The 27,827-nt window shown below is 40.2% G+C and overlaps 2 protein-coding genes and 1 long non-coding RNA gene across 18 annotated transcripts; 1 reads left to right on the forward strand and 2 right to left on the reverse strand.

The window, feature by feature from the left end:
• Nucleotides 1-5,462: 5,462 nt before the first annotated feature.
• TMEM53 (transmembrane protein 53) lies at nucleotides 5,463-10,296 on the reverse strand. The gene is made up of 3 exons (XM_081195347.1): nucleotides 10,124-10,296; nucleotides 9,599-9,711; nucleotides 5,463-8,411 (listed from the first exon to the last, which is right to left on the reverse strand). The coding sequence occupies exons 1-3, from the start codon at nucleotides 10,185-10,187 to the stop codon at nucleotides 7,755-7,757; spliced, it is 834 nt and encodes a 277-aa protein (XP_081051473.1). The 5' UTR covers nucleotides 10,188-10,296; the 3' UTR covers nucleotides 5,463-7,754.
• ARMH1 (armadillo like helical domain containing 1) lies at nucleotides 10,290-26,829 on the forward strand. 15 transcript variants are annotated; one of them, XM_081195332.1, is made up of 13 exons: nucleotides 10,329-10,562; nucleotides 10,939-10,989; nucleotides 15,282-15,503; nucleotides 15,911-15,979; nucleotides 16,716-16,882; nucleotides 18,418-18,614; nucleotides 19,683-19,767; nucleotides 20,686-20,808; nucleotides 21,517-21,589; nucleotides 22,578-22,707; nucleotides 23,682-23,759; nucleotides 25,204-25,318; nucleotides 26,388-26,829. In XM_081195332.1, the coding sequence occupies exons 3-13, from the start codon at nucleotides 15,298-15,300 to the stop codon at nucleotides 26,450-26,452; spliced, it is 1,308 nt and encodes a 435-aa protein (XP_081051458.1). In that variant the 5' UTR covers nucleotides 10,329-10,562; nucleotides 10,939-10,989; nucleotides 15,282-15,297; the 3' UTR covers nucleotides 26,453-26,829. The 15 variants fall into 15 exon arrangements, with proteins under 15 accessions (XP_081051453.1, XP_081051458.1, XP_081051466.1 ...); XM_081195340.1 differs by lacking the exons at nucleotides 23,682-23,759; nucleotides 25,204-25,318; nucleotides 26,388-26,829 and adding an exon at nucleotides 14,646-14,672 and having other exon boundaries at nucleotides 22,578-22,893; XM_081195327.1 differs by lacking the exons at nucleotides 10,329-10,562; nucleotides 23,682-23,759; nucleotides 25,204-25,318; nucleotides 26,388-26,829 and adding an exon at nucleotides 10,290-10,322 and having other exon boundaries at nucleotides 22,578-22,890.
• Nucleotides 14,531-23,695, reverse strand: LOC308587643. Of its 2 annotated transcripts, none has more exons than XR_014008502.1 (3): nucleotides 23,481-23,695; nucleotides 17,037-17,146; nucleotides 14,531-14,648 (listed from the first exon to the last, which is right to left on the reverse strand). It is a non-coding gene; the product is annotated as an uncharacterized lncRNA (long non-coding RNA). The 2 variants fall into 2 exon arrangements; XR_014008503.1 differs by having other exon boundaries at nucleotides 14,595-14,648; nucleotides 17,096-17,146.
• Nucleotides 26,830-27,827: the final 998 nt, after the last annotated feature.

Genomic DNA, 27,827 nt, shown 5'->3' on the forward strand with positions numbered 1-27,827 from the left:
GCCTCTCACTGCCGCCGCCACGTGATTTCTGTTCTCATCCTGAAGCAAAGTTCTTAGCCCGAGGTACTATTTCTGGATTAGCGGAATCTGTAACCTGAAGCGTCTGTAACCCGAGGTACCACTGTATCCCCAATTTGGGCACCTCAGGTTTTCCAACACATTTTGGTCCTGTGTCAAATCTACCAGCTCTACTAACACAAATATTTAAATTAAGCTTGAGACTAGTGATCACATTAGCATAAATCCTAAGAAGGCTGGAAACCAGTGGGTACAGAATTGTACTGAAATCATAGTTCATGTTCTATCACTGATGTGGACTTACTATATGTCCCTGGGGAACTTCCTGAATTTGTGCCTCAGTTTTCCACTGATCAAATGGAAGAATATTGATTTATTCACAGGGTTGCAATGGGGCAAAAATAAAGCCCGTAGAACAATTAATATGCTATCTAACGAAGTACTAAAAGAATATATTGTTTCATGCCACCCTAATCTCCGAGCAGTGCAAGATTCCAGGGGTTTCAGGTAAGCACCTGTGTTTCCTTTTTGGAACGAGGCACAGTGGAGACTGGTATCTTTAGGATATAGCGTTTATTTACGCATATATACAACCTAAGCCTACAATGGAAGGGTTCACAGTATTGACACTCCATGCAGGTCTTGCTTTCCCATAGCTGCAGCCCTGGACAGACACCAGCCATGGTTCTGACTCTGCAGCTTGCTGACTTTTTTCAGATTGTAAATTTTCCTCCAGCTCACATCACAGCCAACACTGAAAACCCAATCCTAAACTTCAAACTCTGGCCTTTGTCTTTCTAACTACCTAACTCAGAGCTGAAGGATGGCCCCCTCTCAAAAGCGTCTGGCACAAGGCCTCCTCTCCTTGACCATTACTTTCCCTTTGTTCTTGGTTAATGGTTAGTTTCCCAGGTGATTAACTCACAAGGAGACTGGCCTGGTTATCATAAAATATAATCTGAATCCAGGAGTTCAGTGCCTTCTATCCAGTGTAATACAGTGGTACCTCGGGTTAAGAACTTAATTCGTTCTGGAAGTCTGTTCTTAACCTGAAACTGTTCTTAACCTGAGGTACCACTTTAGCTAATGGGGCCTCCTGCTGCCGCTGCACTGCCACTGCACAATTTCTGTTCTCATCCTGAAGCAAAGTTCTTAACCCAAGGTGCTATTTCTGGGTTAGTGGAGTCTGTAACCTGAAGTGTCTGTAACCCAAGGTACCACTGTACCACAAACATTGATTAAATTCTAACAGTTACTGGATCTAGGAATTTAGGAGAGTATGGTACCCCTGAATTCTCCCATCCACAATTTATTTTACCTTGTACCACTCTACCTTGATTATTTACTGGGGAATGACAATACTCTTTCTAACCAAAGTTGCTGTGCAATATCACAAACGTTTATGTCATTCCATGCCTACCTTGATTACACAATTATATTCTCTCCCTGAAATGTATGTTCTGTGGCCAGAATTTTAATTTCACTCTATAGCCAAAAGGGTACCTAGAATGACTTGCAAGTTCACTAGTAACCCTTGAAACAGCACATTGACTAGTTTGCGTTCTATGTCTAATAACACCACAAAATAAAAGAACCAGGAGTAGACCTCATAAAACATTAAAAGCTCTGCTGGATCAGACCAAAGGTCCATCTAGTCTAGCATCTCCCCCCCCCCCGCCAGTGGCACAACCAGATACCTCTGGGAAGCCCACAAGTAGGAAGTAGGACATAAAGGCAACAGCCCTCTCTTGTCATTGCTCCCCAGCAACCAGCATTCACTGCCTCTGAATATGAAGCTTAAAAAAAACATGATAACTAATAGTCTGTGATAGATCTATCCTGCATGAATTTCTCCAGTTCCCCTTTAAATTCATCCAAACTAGTGTCATCCCTGCATCCTGTAAATTGCATTACTGTAATTAATTATGCATCCATTAGAAACAGTATTTTCTTTTGTCTATCCTGAATCTAGTGATCAATTTCACTAGATGACTATGAGTTCTAGTATTATACTTAAACCATATCCACTATCTGAACATTATTTTTGTGAAGACCTCTCTTTAGTCATTTAAAAAACAAAAACAAAAAAGCACAGAAGTCCCAAACATTTTAGTCTTTCCTCATCCCTGATCATTTTGGTTGCCCTTTTCTGCCTTCACATTCAGGGTTTAGGAAATAGTGTTATGAGTGATATGATCTCTTGAAGCACATTTCTCTGGGGCTAATTTCCCCCTACATAACATGTCCCTTAAGGTGTTTCACACAATTCAGGTGCTATATAAACCCAGTACAACAACCATTGCTAGGTTTGGGGGCAAGGGAAGAGGAACAAGTGGACAGCATAAAGGTGCTGCATTAAGATCTTCCTAAGCTCTTTCCTCAGTTCTGTAGGTTTATTGTGCTAGCCAAAGGCCATGACAAAAACATGGGAACACAGGCAATTTCAAATACAAAATATAAATCAAGGCATCTGCTAAAACAAACAGAACCATCAATTCCTAGCAAGACTATAATCAGGGAGCACTCTGCTACTACACAAAGTGTATTCAGATTTAGACCTCTGAATCCCCATTACAGTTCACAGCTATTTTGTCCGATTCTTTCTTCCTAATCTTCCTTGCCGCCAACACAAAAAAGGCCACTTTATGAGTCACTAATGCATTGCAGTCACTCAGTGACCAGTGAACCCACTCCATCAGGGGAAGACTGCTTCCTTGAACAAACAAGGATTTTAGAAAGTGACTCCTTGGGTCTATGTGTAAGGGGCAATATAACATTTAAAAATGAGTATCTTCTAATTGTGATTGCCCGCATATACATAGTCTATCTGCGTATGGAGTATTGTGGTAATGACTACCCAACATTTGAAACTGTTGGCTTGCTGGGGCCAACAGTTATAGTTCAGCAACATCTAGAGGGATAAGTGTCCTGCACCCCTGCTTTCATTGCTGCTCCAATACCTTCCAAAGTTTCTGGACCACCCTGCTTCTAATGACTGAATGCCTCTCCCACACTAGTACAAGGTTTTTTCCTCAGCTTTATAACAACAAATTGATATAACAGGCAAATGAGGAAACACGAAATGAATTTTCTTAAATAGGGTTCTGTTGCAGACACAATGTGAAGTTGCTCTCTTCCAAAGTAATCCAAGCTGCATCAGCCTATTTTCCAAAGCAGAGTCCAAATTGTACCTAGTCTTCAGTGCACAAACCTAGCATTTACTGCACCAGGTGCAGAGTACCATTCCCATTTACATGTCAGTTTTGTACTATAATTTATCTTTTTAGAGTCTGACAAAGATATTGTGCATATAGGCAATCTACAACTAAACAGTTTTGCAAGGACTTTTAGCTGTGCAATGAAATTTCCCTGCCTTCTACTCTCCTGCATAACCTCTAAGTCTATTCTGGGGATACCCGCAAACCTTCAGGAGAGAGAAGAGTGAAGTTCCATCGGGTAGCTAAAAGTCCTTGTGAACTGTTTAGTCGGATGCCACCTTGAAAAATTATTTCCCTAATTACATATGTACTGGTGTTGAAAAATATGACTGATCAATGAGATGACATCAAATATCAGCTTCTAAACTGATCCATCTGCAATGAAAATTATGATTCTCATGTACTCCACTGAAGCATACCTAGAGACAAAATACTGGGCAGAAAAACTGAATATGGACTTTCCTCTTCTTAAGTGTACAAAGAATTCTCTTCCTACATTGCTGATAAATGGCTGCTTTATTATCTATGCAAGTCAAAATAGTTCAAATGCAAAGGAGAAACAATGCAACTGTTAGATGAGCAAATGAAGCTTAGCTGCTGTTATGAAAAGCTTAATAGTTTAATCAAAGGCACTCTGATGCTATAAAAAAAGGAATCCTGACCCTTTTGCTGTTTTGACTTAGAACCACTAGAGAGCAGCAAGTCATACTTTCCTCCTTTACTTCCAAAAATCTATGCTACAACAGCTGGAGAAATTCCTTCTACAAAGAAAAAAGGATTTTTATCAGGGAGGGAAACCGGGACCTAAAGCCAACATCTCCATCGGCATCCTTAAGCAGCCATTCAGAGCCCTTACTTCTGGTCTCAGGTGGTAGAACCTACACAAAGGCCACCACTAAAAGCCAAAGATTATTGCAAGTTACTAATCTATTTTAGTCAATTTCACAGATGACACACCTGGGGTGATGGGGTGGTGAGGAGAGTAGCAACACAATATTATTCTTTTCAGAAGTCCTGTTTGTGTTATTAACTCCTCAGGGAAACACTTGGCACCGTCACTGTCAGTATTTAGGAACCCAGGTGAGACAGTTTTATTTCCATAGGCTTTCGAGTTTTTGAGATAATACATGTGTATGAATTTAGCCTCCACTGTAGTGCTCATCTTTTAGTTAGGTAAACAAGATTTATCGTTTTTATTGTATTTGTGAATGAGAACTTTGGGGGGGGTTCTTTTTGCACCTTCTTTTTATTTTTATATTATATATTGATATTTTATATTCTTGTTAAGTTCCTTTGAGATGCCTTTTTTATAAAACAACAAACTAATGGAATAACTAAACAACAACAACCTTTGCAGTAATTAGCTTAATTGCTGCTTATGTAGTGTTTTGTTTTTATCAGTGCTGCTTTCAGTTTTAGACAGTCTAGAACAGGGGTCGGCAACCCACGGCTCCGGAGCCGCATGTGGCTCTTTTACACCTTTGCCGCGGCTCCGGGGCGGATACTAGCGAGGGGAGGAGGCGCATTGTGCGCCCGACACTCCCCGCTGTGGCGGGCGCTGTACTGGCTGTGACGTCGCATGGGGGCGTTGCGTGCGTTAGTCACGCACCGTCCCGACGTCACCTTCCCGCCCGCCCGCCCGCTACATTGTAAGGGGCATGTACACTGGTCACTGCATTGAAAGGGGGCATGTACGCTGGTCACTGTTTTGAAGGGAAGTGAAGAACACACACACAAAAGAAGGTAACTTGTTATTTTAACGTTTATTTCTATGAGGAGGAGTAATTCTGAGGGGTCAAACAAAGAAATAATAAAAAAGTGACAAAAAAGTTATTTTTATAATGACGAGTTTTGCGGCTCCCGGTTTTTTTTTCTTCGGAAACGGGTCCAAGTGGCTCTTTTTGTCTTAAAGGTTGCAGACCCCTGGTCTAGAAGATAGCCTGCTGCTATCTGATTTGGTTTTTGTTTTTATTCACTGTGATATTTTCAAGGTTTTTTATTGCTATCCTTTGGAAAATGAAAAGTGGAATATAAATGTTTAAATTTAAACAAACTCACTCAAGCTGTGGAAAGCTCGCAGAAGTTCGAGTGAAAGCAACTGTCAGTGCAAACAGCACAGACCACCATAGGCTCGATAATAACAAAAAAGTAGGACGCACCCATTATGTATCATATAAAATGATCCAGCCCAAATTTCTCTGCAACACAGCACAATTTGTCCTATAATACAATTTAGAAAGATCTTCATAAGTTATCTTATTCTGTCCTCACAACAACCCTGTGAGGTAGGTTAGACAAAAATGTTGTGACTGGCCCAAAGTTACACAGAGATTTTCACAATTGAGGCTACAATCCTAGTAACTTCAATCTTAGTAACTTCAACAGGACTTAACTCCTATTTCAGGGCAAAAAATGAACTGGTTTGCTCTGTAAGCACATGAACTAAAGTCCATCTGGTTGAAGTCCAAATCTGACATCCAGTGTATCAGAACAAATAAGACATTAAAACACAACCCCATGATGCCCATTTTGTATTATTCAGCATAAATGCATCTGCAAACATTAGAAAGCCATATTTTTAATTAAAGGCTACAGAGTGATTCCTGGAATTAGATTTCTGTCTCTTTTTCTATACGTGTGCAAACAGCTCAGTTCTTCCACTCTGTGACAATATTGTGGGAAAGCAACAGTAAAATGAATTGCATTCAACAAAGGTGGCAATATAGGGTTTTTGTTATTAACAGATAAAGTATGAATGCACTACCTGTAAAATCTATTTGAGAGAAGACTTAAAATCTCCTAATACCACATCTGCAGCTAGGGCAACTGAGGGACTATTTATATTTAAGGCTTTAAAACCCTTATTCTTCATGAGTCTCACTAAAGGTTTAGATCTAATCACCTATTATTTCTGAGTCACCTAGCTTGTTATCATCTTAACACTTTAGTATATATCAAACAGCAACATGTTTTCCTCTCCAGTTATTTCCCCAGTACACAGTTATGAACTGGGGGCAAAATACCCTGAGCTATTGACCCATTGATAGGGGAGACACATGGAAACTGACACCAAGATGGGTAAATCCACCCATTTGAAACATAGTAATTAACTACAGCAGCTCGGCTAGAACTTCAGTCAATACCCTTCACTATTTTAAGAATTTCAACAATGGACACATGATCAAGTTAATGTAAAATGGATTAGATACTAGAAAACTTTCTAGCCACCTCTGTACTCACAAGACAAGACAGCAAAGAATGTTTCACCACCCCTCCTCCTTACTGTTACCAAAGTTATAGCAAGTTTTCCTGGATCAATATGGAATAAAAGAGTGTGATTTCATAAATGCAATGCAGAAGACAGATCCAGAAAAGAGATATGCACAACTTTAGATATGTTGTTTTAATTCTGTGTTATAGTTTATAGCTTAGTTGATAATATGAAGTCACTAGCCTGGCTTTAACTCACAAGAAGCCTCCTCCTGTCCTCAGCTAAAAAGTACTTGGCCACAAGGCAAGTATAAGAGGGAGAAAAGCAGCCCAGAGATGGTGGTGGATCAACTAACTGCAGAGTTGTATACAGCAGCACAGAAAGGAACTGATTTTGCTTCACAAGGTGAAACCTTGAAGAGGTGGAAGAAGTTGATGGAAAGATGAAATGAACATCGGCAGGGTTTTACATTTAAATTCTACATACATCAAAAACACAGAATTTAATATCAGCCACAGGTACATTTGAGAGCCAGTGCTTACTAAAATCTCAGAAACCAAACAGGAAGCTATGTAAGATTTCAAATAGCTAGGAACGGGCTTCAGCACCCCCGTATAGGTCCTTGTTCCCCACAATCAGGAGAAGCAGGATAAAATACAGTGGACCCTTGGGTTACGTTACCTTCAGGTAACGTAACTTTTGGGTTGCAAACACGGCAAACCCGGAAGTGTATACTTCCGGGTTTCGCTGCACGAGCATGCACAAAAATGCTCTATGCACTTCATGCATGCGCAGAAGTGCTCTGCACACTGCACACAGAAGTGCTCTATTGCACTGTGTGTGTGCGCAGAAGCGGTGCCTCATGTTGCGGACTTTTCGGGGTACATAAGGACCCCCAGAACGAATTACGTTTGTATCCAGAGGGTCCACTGTATACACTGTATACCAAATGAGTGTATGCAAATGTGTATACTTAAATAAAAGTTGCAGAATTTTGTTTTTCTTAGCTCAGAATTGTGCATGTTTAAATGCACAGATAACACACAGCCTATTAGAGTACTTTCCAAAGCCCATGAGCCAAAGTCAAGAAGAATGAATATATTGCAAAATATTTATCCTACAGTCCCACTCTCTGCTACTCAGCTATATGACAATTTCAGACATTCAGGTTCAGAGAAATACTTTGGCTTGCATTAGTGAGAGGCAGCAACAGAATTTTATCAAAAGCAATGATGAACGGTTTAGAGTATAATATTAGTGGGAGAGAAGGCAGATACTAATACCTTCACATCAGCCACCAAGTGAGCCTAAGTGCTCCCAATACAATTGTACATAAAGGAGGTGCAATGAGTTGTGTATAAGGTGGGATATGCTCGCAGGTGGCTGACGTGATCAGTGTCCACAAAGTCCACAGCCTTAACAAGGACCTGATGCTGCTTCCGAGCCTCTATCATATTCTCCACATCACTTGCTTGAATAACAGAATCCGCCTTGGAGTAGAGGTATAGCTCAGGCCATCTAGAGAGTTGCTTCAACATGGCATCATAGTGGCTCTCATGTACAAAGCGGGTCACAGGATACAGTACCATCCGCCATGTCACCACCAGAACTGCAAATGTCAGTAAAAGGGCATACTTAACACATACATTGTATGACGATAGGACAACTGAGAGGGCACCAAGCGCACCCCGCAGATTCTTCCTGCCAGGAGCACTGTCAAATACAGTACCCACCACCCTTAGATGCTGGAACTGCTGGTGAGTGTGAAGAAGCTCCACAATGTAGCGGTACAGCATGACACCTCCATTGCTGAAGACATGAAAGAGCAGGGGCTTCGTCTCTACTTTGTAGTCAAAGAGGAGCTCCAGCAGCTTCTTTGCCAAGTTCTGCAAGGAATTTATACCCAAGGATTCTGAAAAGAAAACCAATCTCCAAGGAGCCGTATAGCGGATCACTACACATCCCTGTGAGGAATACACAAGTTTTAGTGTGTGCCATACGGTAAAAAGAACAAGAATTGGACAAGGTGTGCCAAGAGAAATATTCATATACTGCATATTTGAGAACTGCTCTCAATTTTCACTCCAGGAAATGGAAACATCTTAAAAGGAATACTCCTATATAGACTAGCAATTAGGTACATGTTAGGTTATCGCAAAGGGTGAGTCCTGAGGACTGAGTAACAAACTAAATTATCTGCAGTGGACTACAGTGATGGGCAAATGAAGCTCTTTCATTTCAAGTCAGTGACTCATCCAAAAAAACCTTAACTCCAGCCACAAATCCCATACTTGTCAGCTGACATGCTTATAGCGTGTTTTATACCAGTGTTTGAGCAAGAGAGTGGAAAGGAAACCATTATAGCCAAAATGGCTATAACAACAGTGAGAGAGAGACAACTGCTCAGTCTCCCTGCCTTTAACAAGGGAACATTTCAGTCTAAAACATCTATCATTGGAAAGAAATAAAGTGAACATCAGACAGGACCTCGGTTAATTTTCAGAATCTTTGAAGAGCTAGGCAATAAACACAAAATAGTAGGCTTTTGAATGTCCCCTACAATACATTTTAAAGAGGATGCCAAGCAAACTTCTTAAGCTAAAGTTGCTACCAAAACTAAACACTTCAAATATTCCCAAGCTTTCCGTTAACATAAAAGAGTTGAAAAAGATTTCAATCAGGCCATATAGAAAATTCAACTTTGAAATCAGTCAAGCTACTCTCTGCGACTTATTATGTATGTATGTAATTTGTATACCTCCCTTCATCTGAAGATCGCAGGGCAGTTCGCAACAGAAAAATACAAAATACACAATAAAACTAAAACAAACCAATAACCCACCCACCCCCCACAAACACATTTTAAAAGCCATAGAATGTTAATCAGCCAAACCCCTGGCTGAAGAGAAACATTTTCACTTGGCACTAGAGTCTACTCTATGCAAGTCCTGGGAATGATCAGGTCAGGAAATTCTCACCCTAGAATTTTCACTTTTTGAGTAGTTCTTTTATACATAATGTTCAGGTGTGCCACATGCCACCCGAAGTACAATCCATCCAAGTGTTCTTGGCGTATCTCTGGATTGGCCACGAATTGTTCTTTCTCTGAAGAACACTGCAATAACTGCAGTCAAGTAAGTTCACTACTCACCTCCTGAAGGTAGATGGTGCTGTATTTCTGCAGGTACCTATCCTTGCAGCCAGCCCACCCAAGCAGTATCACCACGGGCAGATTGCCTTTACTTCTCTTTGCAGCACCGGACTCTGAAAAAAAGAAAGGAAGATTAAATGTCTGCCTTAGTCTTAACGAAAGGACTACTGTGCCACCAGACACGCAAACTTTTGGGAGCTGCAGCCGCCTCCGCAGAACATCCTTGCACTTGTCAGGAGATTCCTGGGTAAGATGTGCCCGTGCGCGCCGCTTATTTGCGATTAATTCATACTTCCAAAGGCGATGTACCTCAGAAACGGAAGCAGATTTCAGGGCCAAGCCAAAGGGAACGCTGCCTAAAATCAAACTCTGAAAAAAACAAAAAACAACCCGACCCCACGAAGACAGCCCTCGCCTATTTCCAGTTTCCACCTTCAGCACGTCGGTCGGACCTTCCTTTTCCTCTCCACCGGCCGCTCCGCGAGTGCCGTACCAACGAAGCCTCCCAAACCCTCGCACACTCACCAGCATTTCTCTCCCGCGGCGTCGGGGGCAGCTCCACTACGCACCCCAACTCCTTGGACCCCATCCCTACGGCGGCTACCTCAGAACTGCCGCTTCCGTCTCAGCCCCGCCGGAAATGCCCGCCCTCTTCGACTCGCCTGACGAATCAGGAGGAGCAGGCGAGAGAGCGCGCGGCCGCTCCGTGACCCCCACTTCGCCGGTAACCGGGATGCTGCTTAGCAACGCAGCGGCCTTAGCAACCGAGCGGCCACCCCTTTGCATATACAGTATAAATACACACACACACTGCCCGTTTTCGTCAAAAACAAAACAAAACCGAGCTGGGCTTCCTCGTTGACAGGTTTGCCAGTGGTTCCCCGCTGGAAGTTTTGAAGCAGCCCAGGAAAGAAGGAGCAGTGGAGGCTAGAGCAGTTTGTATATGGCAAGAGCAGAACGAGGGGTGTGTAGGGAATTGCGAAGGCTTCGAGACTGATGGGCAGAGACTACGAATTGAGAAGCTAGGATTCACGCCTGGAAGCATTTTAATCTGTTTAGGAAACTGCTGTTCCTAAATCATTAAATGTGTGGGGTAACAAGTGGGAGGTCTCTTAACGAGGAGAGAAAGGCACTGGACACTTTGCTGCATTATTCGTTTATTCTGCATCTCAAATTCCAAAGCTGAGCTCCAGCAGAAAATCAGGGTGGGAGAAAACAAGCCCCACCCCACTCCACAAGAACATATTTCTTGGGGTGCAAAAAAGTTTTGCATTTTGTTGTTTATGTTTGCCCTGGCAGGGTTATCATTTGTTTTGTTTTGTTTTGTTTTGTTTTCCTAGCAGGATTCCTGTGACTTTAACAACTGCATGATGGAGTAGTTCAGACACTTGGTGAGTTGAACCTTAATGTCTTTCTGCAGGAAACTCATCACAAATCTGAACTACAATGGACAACAATTTTTATCTCACAGCTTATCTAAATTTTAGGTTCTAGAGCCTACAGTATATTGTTTTTACCAAGCACATCACTATGAAGGATTCTAGGTTGGGTTGTTTTCATTATGGCTATTTTTGAATGGGTTAAGATGATTCTAATACCAGGCAGAAAGGATCTCCTTTGGGGAGTACTGTAATATAATTAGTTATTTCAGGGAAGAAGAGTTAGAATGCATTCCTAACCATTCCTACTTAAGAGAAAGTTAATTAAATCCAACAGAGCTTACTGCCAGGTAAGTGAAATTATGATTGCAGCCTTAGTTACTGGGAAAGATTTTAACATTGTATGTACCAGATGTGAAAACACAGAGAAATGAAAGGGATATCTTCTAAAATGATTTTATTCAGGCAGCTAGGCTACTTGATATATGAAGAAGTTACTGTCCTTTGGCTAAAGTATGTATGTGCTTTTTACTTCATCTTCTACAATTCATCAGGCATATTGATTGTACACTTCTGCTTCCATAGAGCGTTGGAGAAACTGAGATTGGACTCCACTACGTGGTTGGATCACTGTCTATTGGATCTTTAGTTTATATAATAGATAGTTAGTGATTATGTATATTTATTAACACCTCCAGGATCTTTATAAACTTGGCATCTCATGAGAAATAGGAAAAACCCACAAATTTCAATAACTTTTTGAGACATGATATATATGACCAAGCCCATAAGAAATATTTTTAAGGTGGAGGAATTTTAAAAGCTTAAGTTGTTAGAAATTAACAAATTGCAAAAGATACTACTGGGACAGGCTCCTTCACTAAAGATGGGAGCCGGGTAACATAATCAATATTCTGAGTGTTTAGAAGTTTCTGTTTTCTGATACTAAAGAATATATAAAAGCTTAAAAAGGACTGGTAGTTTTCCATTAGAATTCTGTGAGCACTTATCAGAAGAACTTGTACCACATTTAACTCCATTGTTTAACAATATACTGAGGTGCCCAAGGTTGAAACTCCTGATATATGTAGGGAGGTGATATTAGTAGTTATCCAAAAGCATTTTGCCCCTTGGGGCAATCCTGTTCATATATTAGATGTGAAAATGTTTACTATATTTCTCAATGGAAGGATTAATTATACTCTTATACATTTACACACCCGATATTTAAAGCATATTTATACCACTTTAACAGCCATGGTTTCTCCCAAAGAATCATGGAAACTGGAGTTTACCCTTAAGTGAATACAGTTCCTAAGATTCTTTGCGAAAGCCTTATGCTTTAAATGAATCAAATGCTGTGATTATGACCCATAATCAGGTTGTGAATATCATTCAGTTTCATGAAATGCCCAAAATCCTAATCATTTTTCTCTGGATATGGACAGTACACATTGGATTGCTTGAAAAAGATTGCCTTAAAAGGCTTTCAAATAAAATGAATTTCAGGGAACGTTTTGTATGGGCCTTTGGACTGAGAAGGTGCATTAAATCATGTTGCTTTTCTGTGAGGGGTCTGTAGCCATTGCTCTGAAAGAGATTAAACAGGTTTGCTCTTCCTACGGATACTAGGTTGTTTTTGAAGAACCTGCTGCAGTTCTTGCCTGCTCTGCTCAATAACCTAAGAATGTACAGTATTATTCAACCTTTAAATCACCTTAGGCAAATCAGAACAGTGGAAGGAATTCAAAGTCATGCTAAAACAAAAGTTCCATCAGCACAAACATTTTTGCTTGCCTGATGGAAATACCTCTCCTCTCCATGCTGTTCTGGGCGTTCTCCTGGCACCTCCCCAAGCTAATTTGTGGGGATGGGGGTGCACAGGGGAGGGGAGGAAGGAAAGTCCCATTGCTTAGTTAAATCCAGCCCTTTAACACCCAAGGTAAAAAAAGAAATAGTATTTTGTATTGAAAGAAAATGTGTGGGGTCAGTGGCAGTGTTTAAGGCTCCAGATTACAAATAAGCTTCAAGACCTGACGAATGGAAGTTTTGCTTTTATACTGTTCAACATTAAGGATGCTGTACATATTTTGAATGGCTGTTAAGGTCTCTCTTAAGGGATGTACTGCAACACTAAAATGGCAGTGTTTCCTAAAGTGTTAGATCTGTTTCAGATTGTGCTTATGGTTCCATTAAAGTGGTTAACAGCTTGGCAAAAATATTATATGACAAGGCAAGAAGCCAAGAATTGCTAGATTTACTATGCGTTAGCCAATTAAGCATGGTGGGCTTCCTGTTCTGGATTTCACATTGGATTGCTATGCTGCTGAGTTTTGTGATTTCATTAGTTTGGTACAAGTGCCAGAAAACAAATATTGGAAGAAAATGGAAAACAAAGGGATACCCAATTACTCAGGTACTGTGGTAGGTTTTTCTTTCTAAAGATAGATTTAAAACCTGGCAGCATTATATCCCTGCCTTCATATGGGAGAAATGGAAGGAAAGGTTACCTCAGATGTCTTCCCTCTTCCTTTTTTAAAATCCTCCATAGCAGCTGTGTTGGCAGCACTCAAATGTATACCCAATTGGCATCTTGGATAAATAGGCAGTTTCTATTTGTGGCTCAAGATATCCTTGTACACTAATTCAAATGTCTACAAATAAAAAGGCTGGTGAGAGAGACCGCTCTAGAAAACACTTTCTACAAAATTAAGTGCTTTTGTCATTTAACAATATGTACACATGGCAGATTTCTCATGTTCTGAGTTCAGCACTTGAACAGGTATGTTTTTACCTCACTGACATCCAGAAATATCTGTGCAGATGGCAAACTTGTGCCAGTCTCAATCTTTTCCAACTCAATCCAGAAGGCAATTGTGGGCTGAAGTCCCTATGTGTCTAGATTGCAGAAGATAGATGTGGAGCATATAATACCTTTTGAGAGTTTCTCTGTGGCTGTGCCTTTAAAAATGCATTTTCCTTTGTTGGAAGCCTGAATCTCTTTGTGTCAACTGTGAATAAAGGTAAACATATTCACAGTAGGTGGTGCCATTGAATCTTCAAATAAGAACATGATGTGGCCATGCAGCCTTCTCCCCTGTGACTGACTTCTGTGTATCAAGTGCTGCAGCCAAGTAGATGAAGATTTATCTTTAGCAGTCAAAGGACTCATTGCTTCCTAGAAAAAGGAGGGAATATATGCCCCCATAAAAATATGGAGATGTTAATTTAGAATCAAACTAGCAATTGTTTCAGTTGGAAAGTTCTTTTAACTAGATCAGTGTAGAGGACACAGGTGCACAATATGGAGCTATAATTTATAGTGAATGTCCCAAGATGAAAAACAACTTCTGCCAAAACGCAAATATCAGCTACAAGGCTCACGAGTAAGATTTCACAAATATTCTGTAAATCAAGTGAATGAGACTCATGTTTCACCTCTTCCTCTGAAAGGCTGCTACAGCTGTTCCCTTGTCAGTGCTAACATTTGTTATGGCTAATAACACTTTCAATCACAACTATTTGAGGAAAATTGATTTATTTAGAACCTTCTCTCCTATGCTGAAAATACTCTGCCAAGGACAAAAGCTCCTGCAAACCACAGGTTGTTAATTCCCTGATGGATTCCTATGCATGTCTCAGCACTGCTTCTTCATACATTTTTGAAGGGGCTGTAAAGAAAAAAAATGAGATAGGTAAGCTCTTCTTTATATTTAATGTTGCTTTTATCATAGCAATTCTGTAAATGTTACCCCTCAAATTTTTGTATGTGAATCAAATTTGAGTTTCATGTGTTGTCTATAGGATAAATAAGATTAGTGGGGCAGTGCTGACATAACTTCCAAGATGTCTGTGTTGAGTTTTTGCCTTTCAGACCGACCTACAGAATCCATTTTAATTAGCCACTTCACCAAATCCAAAATTTGGTAACTACAGAATGACACTGCTTGTTAAGCCTACATTACTGAAAGACTTGTTAGTACCTTGACAAAACAAACAAGGCTTTAATATGGTTCAAACTATGGTTTAAAACAAGCATGGTGACTTCCTTTAAATTGCTATTTTAATGTGAGATGCAAAGTGTGTCAAAGTCAGGCATAGGCAAACTCGGCCTTCCAGATGTTTTGAGACTACAACTCCCATCATCCCTGACCACTGGTCCTGTTAGCTAGGAATAATGGGAGTTGTACTCCTGAAACATCTGGAGGGCTGAGTTTGCCTATGCCTGGTCAAAGTAGATGGGGCTGGTGTCTTCTCTGATCTCACAAATGCATAGGTCTAAAGTTCTCTTCTCTTCTCAACAGAAGGACACAACCAGTCATGACTTCCATAAAGGAGCAGGCAGCCATCAGCAGATTAATAAGTTTTCTACAGGAATGGGACAGTGCTGGCAAAATTGCTCGAAGCCACATTCTAGAAAATTTTATGCTAACCAACCAAGGCAAGACAGGTCCAGAACTGGAAATAGAATTCTCTCAAGGAGCCAGTTTGTTTCTCGCCCGTCTAACTGCTTGGCTCAGGTTGACGTATCCTCTTCCTTGGAGATCTCTTGTTAAAGTGTAACAAGAGCCAAAAAAGAAAGCAATAATTTCTCCATTAAAATTACCAGAATTGGCTACATATTGGTTTGATAAATTGTATTTATTTTTATACGAGTTATTAGTATAAATTGCACCAACTTTTGCTATTTTTAGGGCAATTGTGCTCCAGTTATGGTAGCAGAATTTAATAATCCTGGACTTTTCCTGCAATATTGCCCAATGTCTTAAGTTCACAGACAGACCTTGCAAGTCCTACTTCAGACATGTCATTCCTCTAAATAAAGTATGAACTCCTGCAAAAGGGCTGAGGTGGGTAGGGAGAAAATCAGATTCAGCTGAGGTTTAGTGTGCCAGAATGTATTTAATTTAAAGCCTTCACAAACTCACAATAGTTACATGTATGGAACGTGCCTAGAGCAACAATTGAAGTCCATTGGGATCTTCCTATCAGCTGCAAGTGGGTGAGTAAAAAATGTACCATTTCTATATTTGGATAGGATCCTGAGGTTTTTAGCACATTATGTTGGTGTGAAAGAGGTAATGAGAACGTGGTGTTTGGGAAAATGTAACCGTATTATCAAAGAGATTGGCAAATATAAAAAGCTCTGTTTTCTGTGGCTTGGTGCTTCTTTGTCTGCTGCATAAATAACCATTTTATCAAACATGAAATCATGCAAATGATGGGCGTAAAGCCGAATAAACAAACATTCCAAATTCCAAATCATGCAACTTGCACACTGGCATGGCTTCAGGAATAAAAACTACTCCAGCAACAACCATAGGGAATGTTCTTAGATGAAGCATTCCTATAATCTCCTTGGCTGAGATACCAGGTTGTAAGTGTTGGATTTGGGAATACCTATGCCCAGTTCTGTATATGGAAAATGTGGTCAAAGTTTTCTTCCACTGTAAGAAAACTGGAATTGCTTTAGTTCATCAGCTTGCATTCCTGTAAAGAATGGAACACTATTTAGTGAATGACTGAAGTGCAAAGTCTTTCCCTTGGCAGCTCTGCTGCTTTAGTAAAGGGGTTGCTAAAGTGGTGTTTAGGAAGAGAAGCAGTGGAGCTGCCAATTACTTTGCCTATGAAAAGAAACTTAACTGTTAATAAGTGTTAAATAATAACTGAAATCATATTATGCAATCTTGTTGCAAATAGACTTTAGATCTGTTGATTTCTTCTCCACATTTTTTCAGCCAGCGATACATTATTGAATTCCTGGAAGTTGGTGGTATCCTCACATTGCTGGAAATACTTGGGCTCAACCAACTGAAAGAGGAGGACAAAAGGGAGTCCATAAAGCTTCTTCAGTTAGTAGCAAGATCTGGCAGGAAGTTCAAAGAGATTATTTGTGAAAGCTATGGTAAGGTAGATTGTGACAAATGAGATGTACTGCCAGATATTTAAGTGAAGTGGTTTTCTGGCCTCAGGGTTTTCCCCATAGAGCTCAGCTTATTCTTTCCACCCCAGTGAATACTGCTGATAGAAAAGAGTTGCTTTCTTCTTCAGTATCTCACCTGTCACAAGTTCATCAATAAAAGGGCATGGAAACATTTGATTCTCACAAGGATCTTACTTTGTAGTGTTTTCCTTTCATTGCAGTATATAGCAGCCAGGATATTTCTACCTGTAGAAGATGAATAGATCTCTGAAACATCAGCATATTAATAACTCTGTAAAGTTTCCTTTCTTGGGTAGAGTAGGATGTAGTGTTTTAACTACAGTATTAAAAATTAGTGTATGGGGAGTTAAACGCAAATAAATTCAGCTGGGAGGGAATATAAACTTTTTTTAGTATCTCCCATAAAGTGACAGTGGATGCTTGTTTACTGCATTGCTCCACTGAAATGGATGAGTGTGATATATGTCCATCCCAGTCCAGCAAGGGAAAGCTGTATGTGAAAAGTACACTGTAAATGGGGATGCAGATTTTGCATCTGGATGTGCATTCACATAGGAGTGCTCAATGAATCTCATTTAACTGGTTGAATATAGCTTTTCATGCAAATCTGAAGCTGCATCCAAATTCAGAGCCAGTCATTGCTGCCCATAACTAGTTGTGTGATCTTGAACTATATTGATTAGATTGGATTTATATTCTGCATTATCCCACTGGCTCAAAGCAGCTTACAGTGGCTTTCCCCCTAAACCTTAATAGTCCTGTTCCCTAAGCTCCCACTTCCTACTTGCTGCAAGCCATATATAAGAGAGAGGCGCTCTCTCTCTCTCTCTCTCTCTCTCTCTCTCACACACACACACACACACACAGTCTTGTGTTTACTCTGAAGTGAATCCCACTGAGTCCAATTTGGCTTACTCCCAAGAATACAAAGTGCATGTTTAACAATTGTAACCTTAGACCAGCACAATTTCAAAAACAAGGACTGATTGAAACAGGGATTAAATCAACTGAATAAGGAGGCTATTTATTATTTATTTATTCATTTGCCCTAAAGTCTACAGAATTTTTACATAAATTGGCAAATCCTTGAAAACTCAAAGTCTGAAAACCATTGCATATTTTAGCTAGTGTGAGGTGCAATGGCTTCACTCCACTTTGTTTTCAGTTGTAGACTCTGAAGGTGTATGGAAAACAAGATTTACTTGATTGATCCAAAATTTTCCATACATGATATCATTTGAGAAACCCATTTAGTGATTAAATAGATGTGATGTTAAGTGTGTCTTTACATAAATCACACACATTTTAAGAATTGCAAATAGCAATTGGTTACAATCATGTTCACTATTAGAGTGATTGCTTGCCAATGGTACTCTGCACATTTACCAATGTATAAGGGTGTCCTTTGTTACTTACAAAATACTTGTATTAAAACATGGGGCTGCTTAGCTGACACTTTCTAGCCTGCATGTTCAGAAAGTTTTTTTCCTTTATAGGTGTACGATCAATTGCTGAGTTTTTTGCCACCTGCAAGTCAGAAGAGACTCAAGAGCAAGTACAGATTCTTCTGGATGCTTTAGGCCATGGCAACCCCAAATACCAGAATCAAGTGTACAAAGGGCTGATTGCTCTTCTAAAGTGCACCTCTCCAAAAGCCCAGCAACTGTCCCTACAAACATTGAGGACAATACAGGTGAGCAACAACAAGATGGAGGGGGGGAAGGAGGCATGGGGTTGCAATCTTTGTTTCATCCACTATATGGAACTTCCCATCATCTGTTACAGACAACATGCATTTTTTCCTCAGGGGCATCTGTGTTTCTAGCCAGTGCAGGGTCTACAAACTGCACATATATATTGCTATTAACAGTTAAATGGATCTAAGTGCCAAATACCATGCCAAAGGAACCAACTATATTAGACAAGAAAGGCTAACAGATCTGACCTGAGTTTGATAATTGAACTATAAGTAATGGAGATATAAGTAACCCAAATACATTGCCTTAGAATACAATGTTTGTAATTGTATTTAAATAGGTTTAAAGGGAGTTTCTTTTTAAAAATTACTGAAAAACTATTCTGCCCCCATGTCTAAAATCTGAAATAGTACCCCTGAAAATAGGTGGTTTTTTTAGCTAAGAACTGTCAGCTGTAGAACACACCACCCCAATTATGGCTAGATCTAGAAATTTAGGGATACATAGAACTTATTGACACCTCCCTTAACCATTCTAGCTAATGATTATTTCTAATTAATGCACTTATAAAACTGATTGGTATAACAGATTCATGAAGAAAGAGTGGTCTCCCTAAATACTGCCCTTGCATCTTTATGGTTCATTGCAGCATGTTGTCTGATCTCACCTGGGTGAGTTCACATTACTGCATTAGAGAAGTTGTTTTTTTGTTCATTTTACAGCTCTTGCACCCCAAGTTGTTTATATCAGCACAGCTTTAATTTGCAACAGGGAACTTCAATCAGTTACAGCAATCTCCCTTTTACATTCTTACAAAATGAATTGTCTCCCCATAGAGTGTTTCATGTATAAGCTAAAATATCGTCTGACGTGTTCCTAAAAGGGATTTGCATCACCAGGTCAAAATATAATCTTTTGTCTGCTTGATCATGCTGAAGATTTGGGTAGCCCAGCTCTTCCTTGTGATCTCTTGATTGTGACCTATATTTTTCATGCTTGTTCTGTATTAGAGCATACTAAGACGGGGTCTCAAATATTCTTCTCTTGCTCCTTTACTTTGGCAGACAATTGTGGGAGATGCCCATCCAAGTATTGTGGACTCAGTGCTTAGTGTGCTCCGTTCTCTGCACCTGGAGGTGCAATATGAGGGTAAGATGACTCTATGCACTCACCTCCACTTTTGAAGCCAACCCTCAAATCGTTGAGTCCAGGTGACTACCACATACTGAAATTGAAAATCAGTTTTAAAACAATGCACCAATGAGCCAAATGTCTATAGGAAGGGAAGAACCCTAGTAACTAAGGCATTCATGAAAAGCAAATTTTATGTAAGGTACGGCACAAGGTAGCCTACTTACAAGGCATACTGGTCTTTGGCTGGTGCCAAAGCTGGGTGAATCCAGTGTGTGTTCTACGGTAATTTGCATGGTAGCTACCACAATTTTCTTTTTTAATGCTATATTTGCTTCAAAACAGATAACTTACAAATTCCCAAGTAGCATAAACAACATGTCTTCAAAGCAGGTGACTCACTGGCCTTTATTCCATACAGTTAAGCTGTGTAGTTAGTGCTACCATTTTTTTTTTTTAAACTAGTCTACACATTTTATGAAAGAACCAACAGACAGTGCCTTTACGGAGGGATTGAAGTCTTTAGGAACATGAGAACTGCACAATTAACGTGCTATATTGCCTAGTGCATTAACAAACCCACTTGAAAAAAGTTGAGTGTTCTTTGTCCTATAACTGCCATATAAACATAAGAGGGAGCTGCTGGATAAGGCCAGTGGCCCATCTAGTCCAGTATCCCATTCTCAGTGGCAGCCAGCAGCCTATGGAAAGCCCAAAAGCAGGACCTGTGCTCTCCCCGCCTATGATTCCCAGTAACTGGTAAACACACTGGAACAAATGATTAACAAAGACTGGACATAGTTGAACCACCTTTTAGGCTTTGTGTAGGCAAATTACTCCCCAAGAAAAACTGAGGCTTGCTCTGTGCAACAGGAGCTACCTTACTACTATTACTCTGTGACAAAGCACCCACTTTAGTATCTTTCTTCCTTCTAGCGATTCAACTAATTAAGGACCTAATGGCATATGATGTGCGGCCAGCTTTGCTAAAAGGACTAGTTGCATTGCTAAAGCCATCAAGACAGGAGACTGCCAAAATGCAAGCCAGAATCCTGGAAGGTGAGATCCACAAATGCTGCCATTTGGACCCACTTATGAAGACGTTCCCCACTTCTACATCTCCTTCCCTATCTCTAGAGTATATTAGTCTAAGGCTGTGTTCACATTCTCGTATACTGTGCACTCACTGCATTTCCTTGGGGTGCAAGAGCTATGAAATGCACTGAAAAAACAACTTCACTGCTCTCTAAGGCAGTAATGTGAACACACACTTACTGTAGCATTAATATTCTTCATGTGTTGAGAAGGGAAGGCATATATTTTAAGTCCATCCTCTGTTCCTTTTCTTTTATCATGGGGCCCAACCTCTTTCCTCATTCATACCTGAAAACCTCTATCAAGTTCCAAGTTTGCTCAGAGCGGGACTGTAGGGGTATGGAATGAGAACCCATTGTGATAGAACAGAAATTCATCTCAATCACCAGTCTGAGAAACTGGAGCAGGGAGGGCTGCAGGCAAACATTGACATCTTTCAAAGCAGACCCAAACCAACATTCCCTGCTTACCATCAAGGAATCAAATTTCTGCATGGCGTGTGAAACAGCAATTAGCTGGTGCTAGCCTAAGTTAAACTGTGCTGCTGGATAGGTACTGAATGGATTTTCTGTGCAATTCAGTTCTTTCTGGACAATGTTTTAGGTCAAAAGCAAAGATTTGGGGCAGTTATGAGACACAGTACCTGACTCCTACATTGTTTCCTACATACAGAAGCTGGTACGTTACACCTGATGGAGTCCTTGCCAGCATATATTCAGCAAGCTGCCGCTGCCAAAGCCATTGGGTAAGAGATTATGATGGGTTACTGGAACCAGTTGCCAACACAGAGGCAAACTGTGAAGCACTCTTAGCCCAGTTTTGGGTAGGCCACAGATGCAAACTAGAAAACACCTCACTTACTGTGTGAAACAGCCACGATTCCACAGTCCAGATTGGCAAATTATATACTGTACACCCACTTCACCTGCTATTCAGATGGAGGCAGTAGGGAACTAGGTTGGGCAGTGTTTTTATATATATTTTAATTGATGGTGTTAACTGTATGTTTTAATCATACTATGATATCTACTTGCTGCATTTTGCTCCAAGAACCTCAAAGTAGCAATTTTAGTCTCTTAACATAGCACACTGGCTAAGAGTGACTTGCATTGCCCAAGGCCAGCAAGTAACCAAGCATATAGATCCAAACATTACTACAAAATGGCTTTCAAGGATTGAAGTTGAATCCATGCCTTCTGCTTCTTGATGCAACATTAGACAGCCAGCATCGCATCCAGTCCCTTAAAACACATTCAGAACTAGAATACCTATATAATCCAGCCACTATCCTCTTACCTTTCAGAGTTTATAACATGAGCTAGAATAGTCAGGTTATCAATGGAGCTATACATAAAATATGCAGCTCCTCTCTAATCATTTTAGGGTTATCATCTTCAGCACTAGACAAAGTATTTGCTGCTGTCACCATCCACCTTACTAGGCTTAGCACCATAACAACTCATTCAATACAACAGATTTGCCCGGTCAGCTTATTTTCTTGGCAGCATGTGCCTTTAACAACTGTTGCAGAAATCCAGCTGAACCTGTAGGATGTTTCCTATTATTATTGGATGTCTCACTGTCAACCAGCTGGTAAAGGGCACAGAACAACCTAGATTTCTCTGGCTTGTAAATTAGTGGGATGCTCCCTCTGCTCTTAAACCCCCTTCCCCCTCTCTTATCGGTTTATTGAAAACATTTTTATCCCACTCTTCAAACACTCAACTTTGCAGAATTCTGGCCCAAGACTCCAGAGATGTGGCTGAGGAGCTGGTCTTCTTGAGAGTGGTGCATGGTCTCATGTGTGCCATGGGCAACAAAGATCACACTAACTGCCAGAGGCAGGCCAGCATTACCCTTGAGGCAAGTGACTTTGTTGAAAAGGAGGGAACTGGGCGTAGATGTCTATTGTCACTTTTTCAAAGCTCTCTAACTGAAGGGGTTGTTTCAGTGGGTGGAATGGATGGATTGGATGAGATAAAACGTTAGTCAGTTGATTAAGCACTAAAGAATACAAAGATCAGACTATGACAGGAGTAAGTAAGGCTTTCTTAGAATTTAACATGCATGGCTTGTAGATGTTGGAAGCATGGGAGCAGAAACTGCCTGTATATTTAAGCCAAAATATACAGAAGTATTTTAAAACTGTTTCTAATGTATTTTAATGCCCTGGGATCTTAGGGTGAAGGGCGGGTAATTAATAAATTAATACTACTACAGAACTTTTAAAGTCTCTATTGTGCAGCCCCCCACTAAAGATTCTGAGTGATGAAGACCAGAACAATAAATACTAATGAAACCTGGGTAGTAAATATTAGATTGCAGAGTTTTATACTCCTGTAGCTTACAAAGGGCTGCATCCAACATTATACAGTCAAACATCGGATCCCGAACGCCTGTGTTTTGGAATGTTTTGACTACCAAACGCCAAAAACCCAGAAGTAAATGCTCCGGTTTTCGAACGTTTTTCAGAAGCCAAACATCCAACGCAGCTTCCGCTTGAGTGCAGAAAGCTCCTGCAACCAATCAGAAGCCGCACCTCGATTGTCAGACATTTCAGAAGCCAAACGTTCGACAACTGAGGTTTGACTGTACAAGCTAAGTTTCACTTGTGCAATGGAGTCCTGTTTCCTCACCTCTCTGCATTCAAAATTTGCTCCAGAGTATACGCAACCCTCTGGAGTCTGGAGAGTTTAAGGATGAATCATGGGCTGGAGAGAAGGGAGAAGTTATGTTAACTCAAGCAGAAGTCTGCTGCACAAACAGAAAAGCAGAGTTGGATACAACCCAAGAATTATTCTTATTTTCCCAATGGATTAAATTGTGTTCCCCTGCAGCATTTTGTAAGGATGTTCATAGTGGTGGAGAATCAAACCCGAAGCGCCATGGGAGAAAAATTGTTCGAGCTCTTTATGGTATGTCTTGTCTATCCTCTGTACTAAGGTTATGGGACTCAGATATGAGATGTTTTATTTGGCCAAAGCAACAGTGAGATTTAAGACAAAACACCTGAAATCCCAAACCACTTTTCTGAATTGTTTAGAAGTCTTCCCTCCCCCCAGCAACTATAGTAAGAATCACTATCTTCTGTGGCATAGCCAGTGTAGACAAGATCTTCAGTAACTGTTAAATTCAAATGAATGCTTTAAGAGAGCCAGAGTTCAGAAAGGGTAGTGGTATCTTCTTACTACTTCTGCCATTGTAAAAGCTGCTTTCTGTTTACCAGGTTTCTCTTATCCTCTTATCTTAAACCACTTAGAAACCTATTTTAAGAGCATTAAGCAGTATTTAAATTAATAACAATCTTGAAGAGGAGGAACATAGAAAGTGGCCCAGTAGAGGGAAAGCACAGCTCTAGATCATTTTTCAGAATAAGGGCAAGAACATCATATGCCAGAGTAACTGATGGACACTGATGCCTCCAGCATATGACTGTGGTGATGAGGCTTTCGAATTTGCTTATGACGGATTAACCAAAAAAGTCTGAGAATGAAGAAAATAATCAAGCAGAGGCCTAAAATACTTAACTTGCCTCTTTAAACCACAGCACCATCCCATGCAATATTCCAGCCTTCTTTCCATACTGTGATTTATCTTCTTAGCAATTTTTGCTTTTCCATTCCTAAGTAAACATATTCAACCATATTTCTCCATTTCTGTAAAAGTTGTTCTGAACATTGGATTGGCAGATTTTGAAAGAAATTAATTTGGGAAGCCTGCATATTTTAAAGTGTGGATTTACTAGTAAAGCTAATTCTAATACAGCCTCTGACTTCGTAGCTGCTTATGATGGTTATACTAACCAACCACCTACAATTATTGAATGATGTTTTATACGAAGTCTCAAAACTATTTACAATAAATATTTTCTATTTTTCAAAACATTAAAACACATGGCATTAGTACAGCAGCACTAAAGTCCAGATTGAGCAACTGCAACAATATAATTAAACCTACCCCCTATGTCAAAGAATAAAAATGATATTCCCTGGTGGCAAAATGATAATAAAATTGTCATCAGGTGTGCCTTTCTGAAGAGAGCATTCTAAAAAGATGGTGAACTATTACAGAGTAGGCCCATTCATCTTTCTTCTAAATTTTCCAAATATCCAATTTCAATCAAATGCCAGGCAGCCATTAGTCCTTTAGCTAATTAAAATATTCCAAGAAGTTCACTGTTCAGATACAGTCATCCTAGCCTTTGAGTGAAGAGACATGTAGAGACAACTCCATTAGAGTGGCCCTTGTTTCAAGGAAGAGATGCCAATGAACCATCAGGAATTGCCCTCCGTTTATTTCCAACCCTTGGAAAGTTCCTGCTTTTCAATAAAGTGCCTGTCTTACCTTTCTTCCCTCTAGCAAGATGCTACAAACTTGTACCTGAATATGGATGCTGTGCAGGCTGTTATCCTGGCCACCAATATAGTCAATATTCCGGAATATATTTTGGCTCAGGCAAAAATGGATATTCCAGGTATGTTGGGCACAGTTGTGGACAAAATAACTTTGGAATATGTAGATACCTCCTTAATGCTAAAAAAAAGGGGGGGAGAGGGAAGGGAAATAATGGGATGACATATTGTGTAGGCAGGTTGTGAATAAGTACAAAAATATGAACTGGGACAAGTTACTAGTTCACAACAGTATAAACAAGAAGGGTCTTATGTTAATTCAACAAGTCCAGAGGGGACAGAAATTACATATGAAATCTGTAGAAAGAAATGCTAGTTAGATGACAAGAAAAAAAGTACTGTGTCTACTCTTGAGAGTGATGTGCATGTTGGCGTGCAGCCCTTTGAGGGCTGGTAAAGCCTCAATGTGGCTCTCAAGCAAAAAGTGTTAGCCACCCCTGTATTATGCATTTATAATCTTTATGACTTCACTTGTGCATACTGCATTTTATTTTATGGAAACTGCCATGTGAGGATGCTTGGCCTAAAAGGCAGCTTACCAGTACCTTAAGTAAATACAGCGGTACCTTGGGTTACAAACGCTTCAGGTTACAAACACTTCGGGTTACAAAGTCCAGTAACCCGGAAGTAGTACCTCAGGTTGAGAACTTTGCCCCAGGATGAAAATGGAAATCACGCAGCGATGGCGCGGCAGCAGCGGGAGTCCCCATTAGCGAAAGAGCACCTCAGGTTAAGAACAGTTTCGGGTTAATAACAGACCTCTGGAACGAAATAAGTTCGTAACCCGAGGTACCACTGTATCTTGTTTGTATAACAGTACAGTGGTACCTTAGTTCCCGAACTCAATCCATTCTGGAAGTCTGTTCGACTTCCAAAACGTTCAAAAACCAAGGCACAGCTTCTCATTGGCCCTGGAAACAATGCCAACAGCCAAAACGGATGTTCAGCTTCCAAAAAACATTCACAAACCAGAACACTTACTTCCAGGTTTGCGGCATTTGGGAGCCGATTTGTTCATCAACTAGGCTTTTTGGGAACAAAGATACCACTGTATTTAAAAAACAAGCTACCATACTTGGTACTGAAGTAATGAACTGAGTTGTATTTCTTGAACTCTTTTTGCTCCCTCAGAGAGAAACTCAACTGCAGAAGATGAACAGGAACAGCCTTCTCAAGATAGAGAGTTGCTGCTTTAGTTAGTGACCTCTCAATTGTCCTCATTTATTGGGCTGTTGTTCATTTTCATCTATTTTTTTCATGCATTCTGTTTCAGGCCCTACTACCCATCCCCATGAGAAAAAGATGCAAAGCTCCAAGTGCCTTATGACAGGTGACTTTGAGTCCCTTTCCCCGTCCCTTTTCTCAAATCTGAAATCTACCGTACTTAGTTTGGTTATCAACCACCAGACACATCAAATTGCTCTAATTGTTCTTCAACAGCTGCCTTTGCACCAACATAACCATAGACTAATTTGTGTCATGAAAATAAGGAATAATCCCTTGTACAGCCACTTTGAGTTCTGAGGAGACAGGATATCTATGTAATAAATAAAAACAGTACTGAACAACTAAATTTAAGTCTCTGTGATCATACATACCAGACACAAGACTTCACTCCAATTTGCAGGTTCAACTGAAATAAACGAACATACAGAAGATACATGGGCATCTGGTTAGCCATTGTGAGAACAGAATGCTTGGCCTTATCTAGCAGGCTGCTCTGCTCTTACACCGTGAACTCTAAATCCCCTTGCCAACTTATTTTTGTGCAGACAGACTGAACCCTAATGTAGTAGAGCATCCAGAAGTCTACCATAAGACCCAATGTTCTTTTCTTGAGAAATATTATCAAAGGCAAAACATTTACATGATTTGCAAGCCAAAAACAGAAACTGCCACTCTCTAGCAGCATTACTGGGAAAGCAGCAATGGCTTCTCTAGTTATGTATTCAGCATATAAACACACTCTTGAATACTTCATGGCTTTACAGTTATATAAAGGGATTTTTGAAGTAATACAGCTCTTTAAGAGAAATTAAGGAGCAATCGTATGCTTAAGCCCATTGATTTCAGATACGGCTAGTTTTGTATAGGATTTGGCTGCTCTTTTCCTGAAGTGTACTTTAGCACAATGGATAGTATGTATGCTTACAAATCAGGCCTATCTACTTCATAGAGATGGAGATAAAATGTTGAAACTTCGTATCAGTTGTTTCCCAACTCCTAGCTCTCTTCTCTTGGAAAGCATGCTATGCCATTAGCATTTCCTTAACCACTTTGTATGCCTTAGATCTTAGGAATCAATTAACACTTGCATGCAGTAATGACACCCTAAATTCACTTTATAATTGGCAATGCCAGTAGACAAAATTAGCAGCATCCTTCCCATCCTTTGAAAGCTACACTGATACATCCATGCATATATCAGACTTTTCCTCATAGGGTGTAAGCACATACCGTATATATATAAACACACACACACACACACAACTTGTTTAACACTTTGGGGAAGGATACTGAAGCATACCCACACACTACTTTGCTCTTGAGTAGTCCAAATAGGTGCAAATT

The sequence above is a fragment of the Podarcis bocagei genome (assembly GCF_964188305.1).
Source record: "Podarcis bocagei genome assembly, chromosome: 5".
NCBI classification, from domain to species: domain Eukaryota; kingdom Metazoa; phylum Chordata; class Lepidosauria; order Squamata; family Lacertidae; genus Podarcis; species Podarcis bocagei.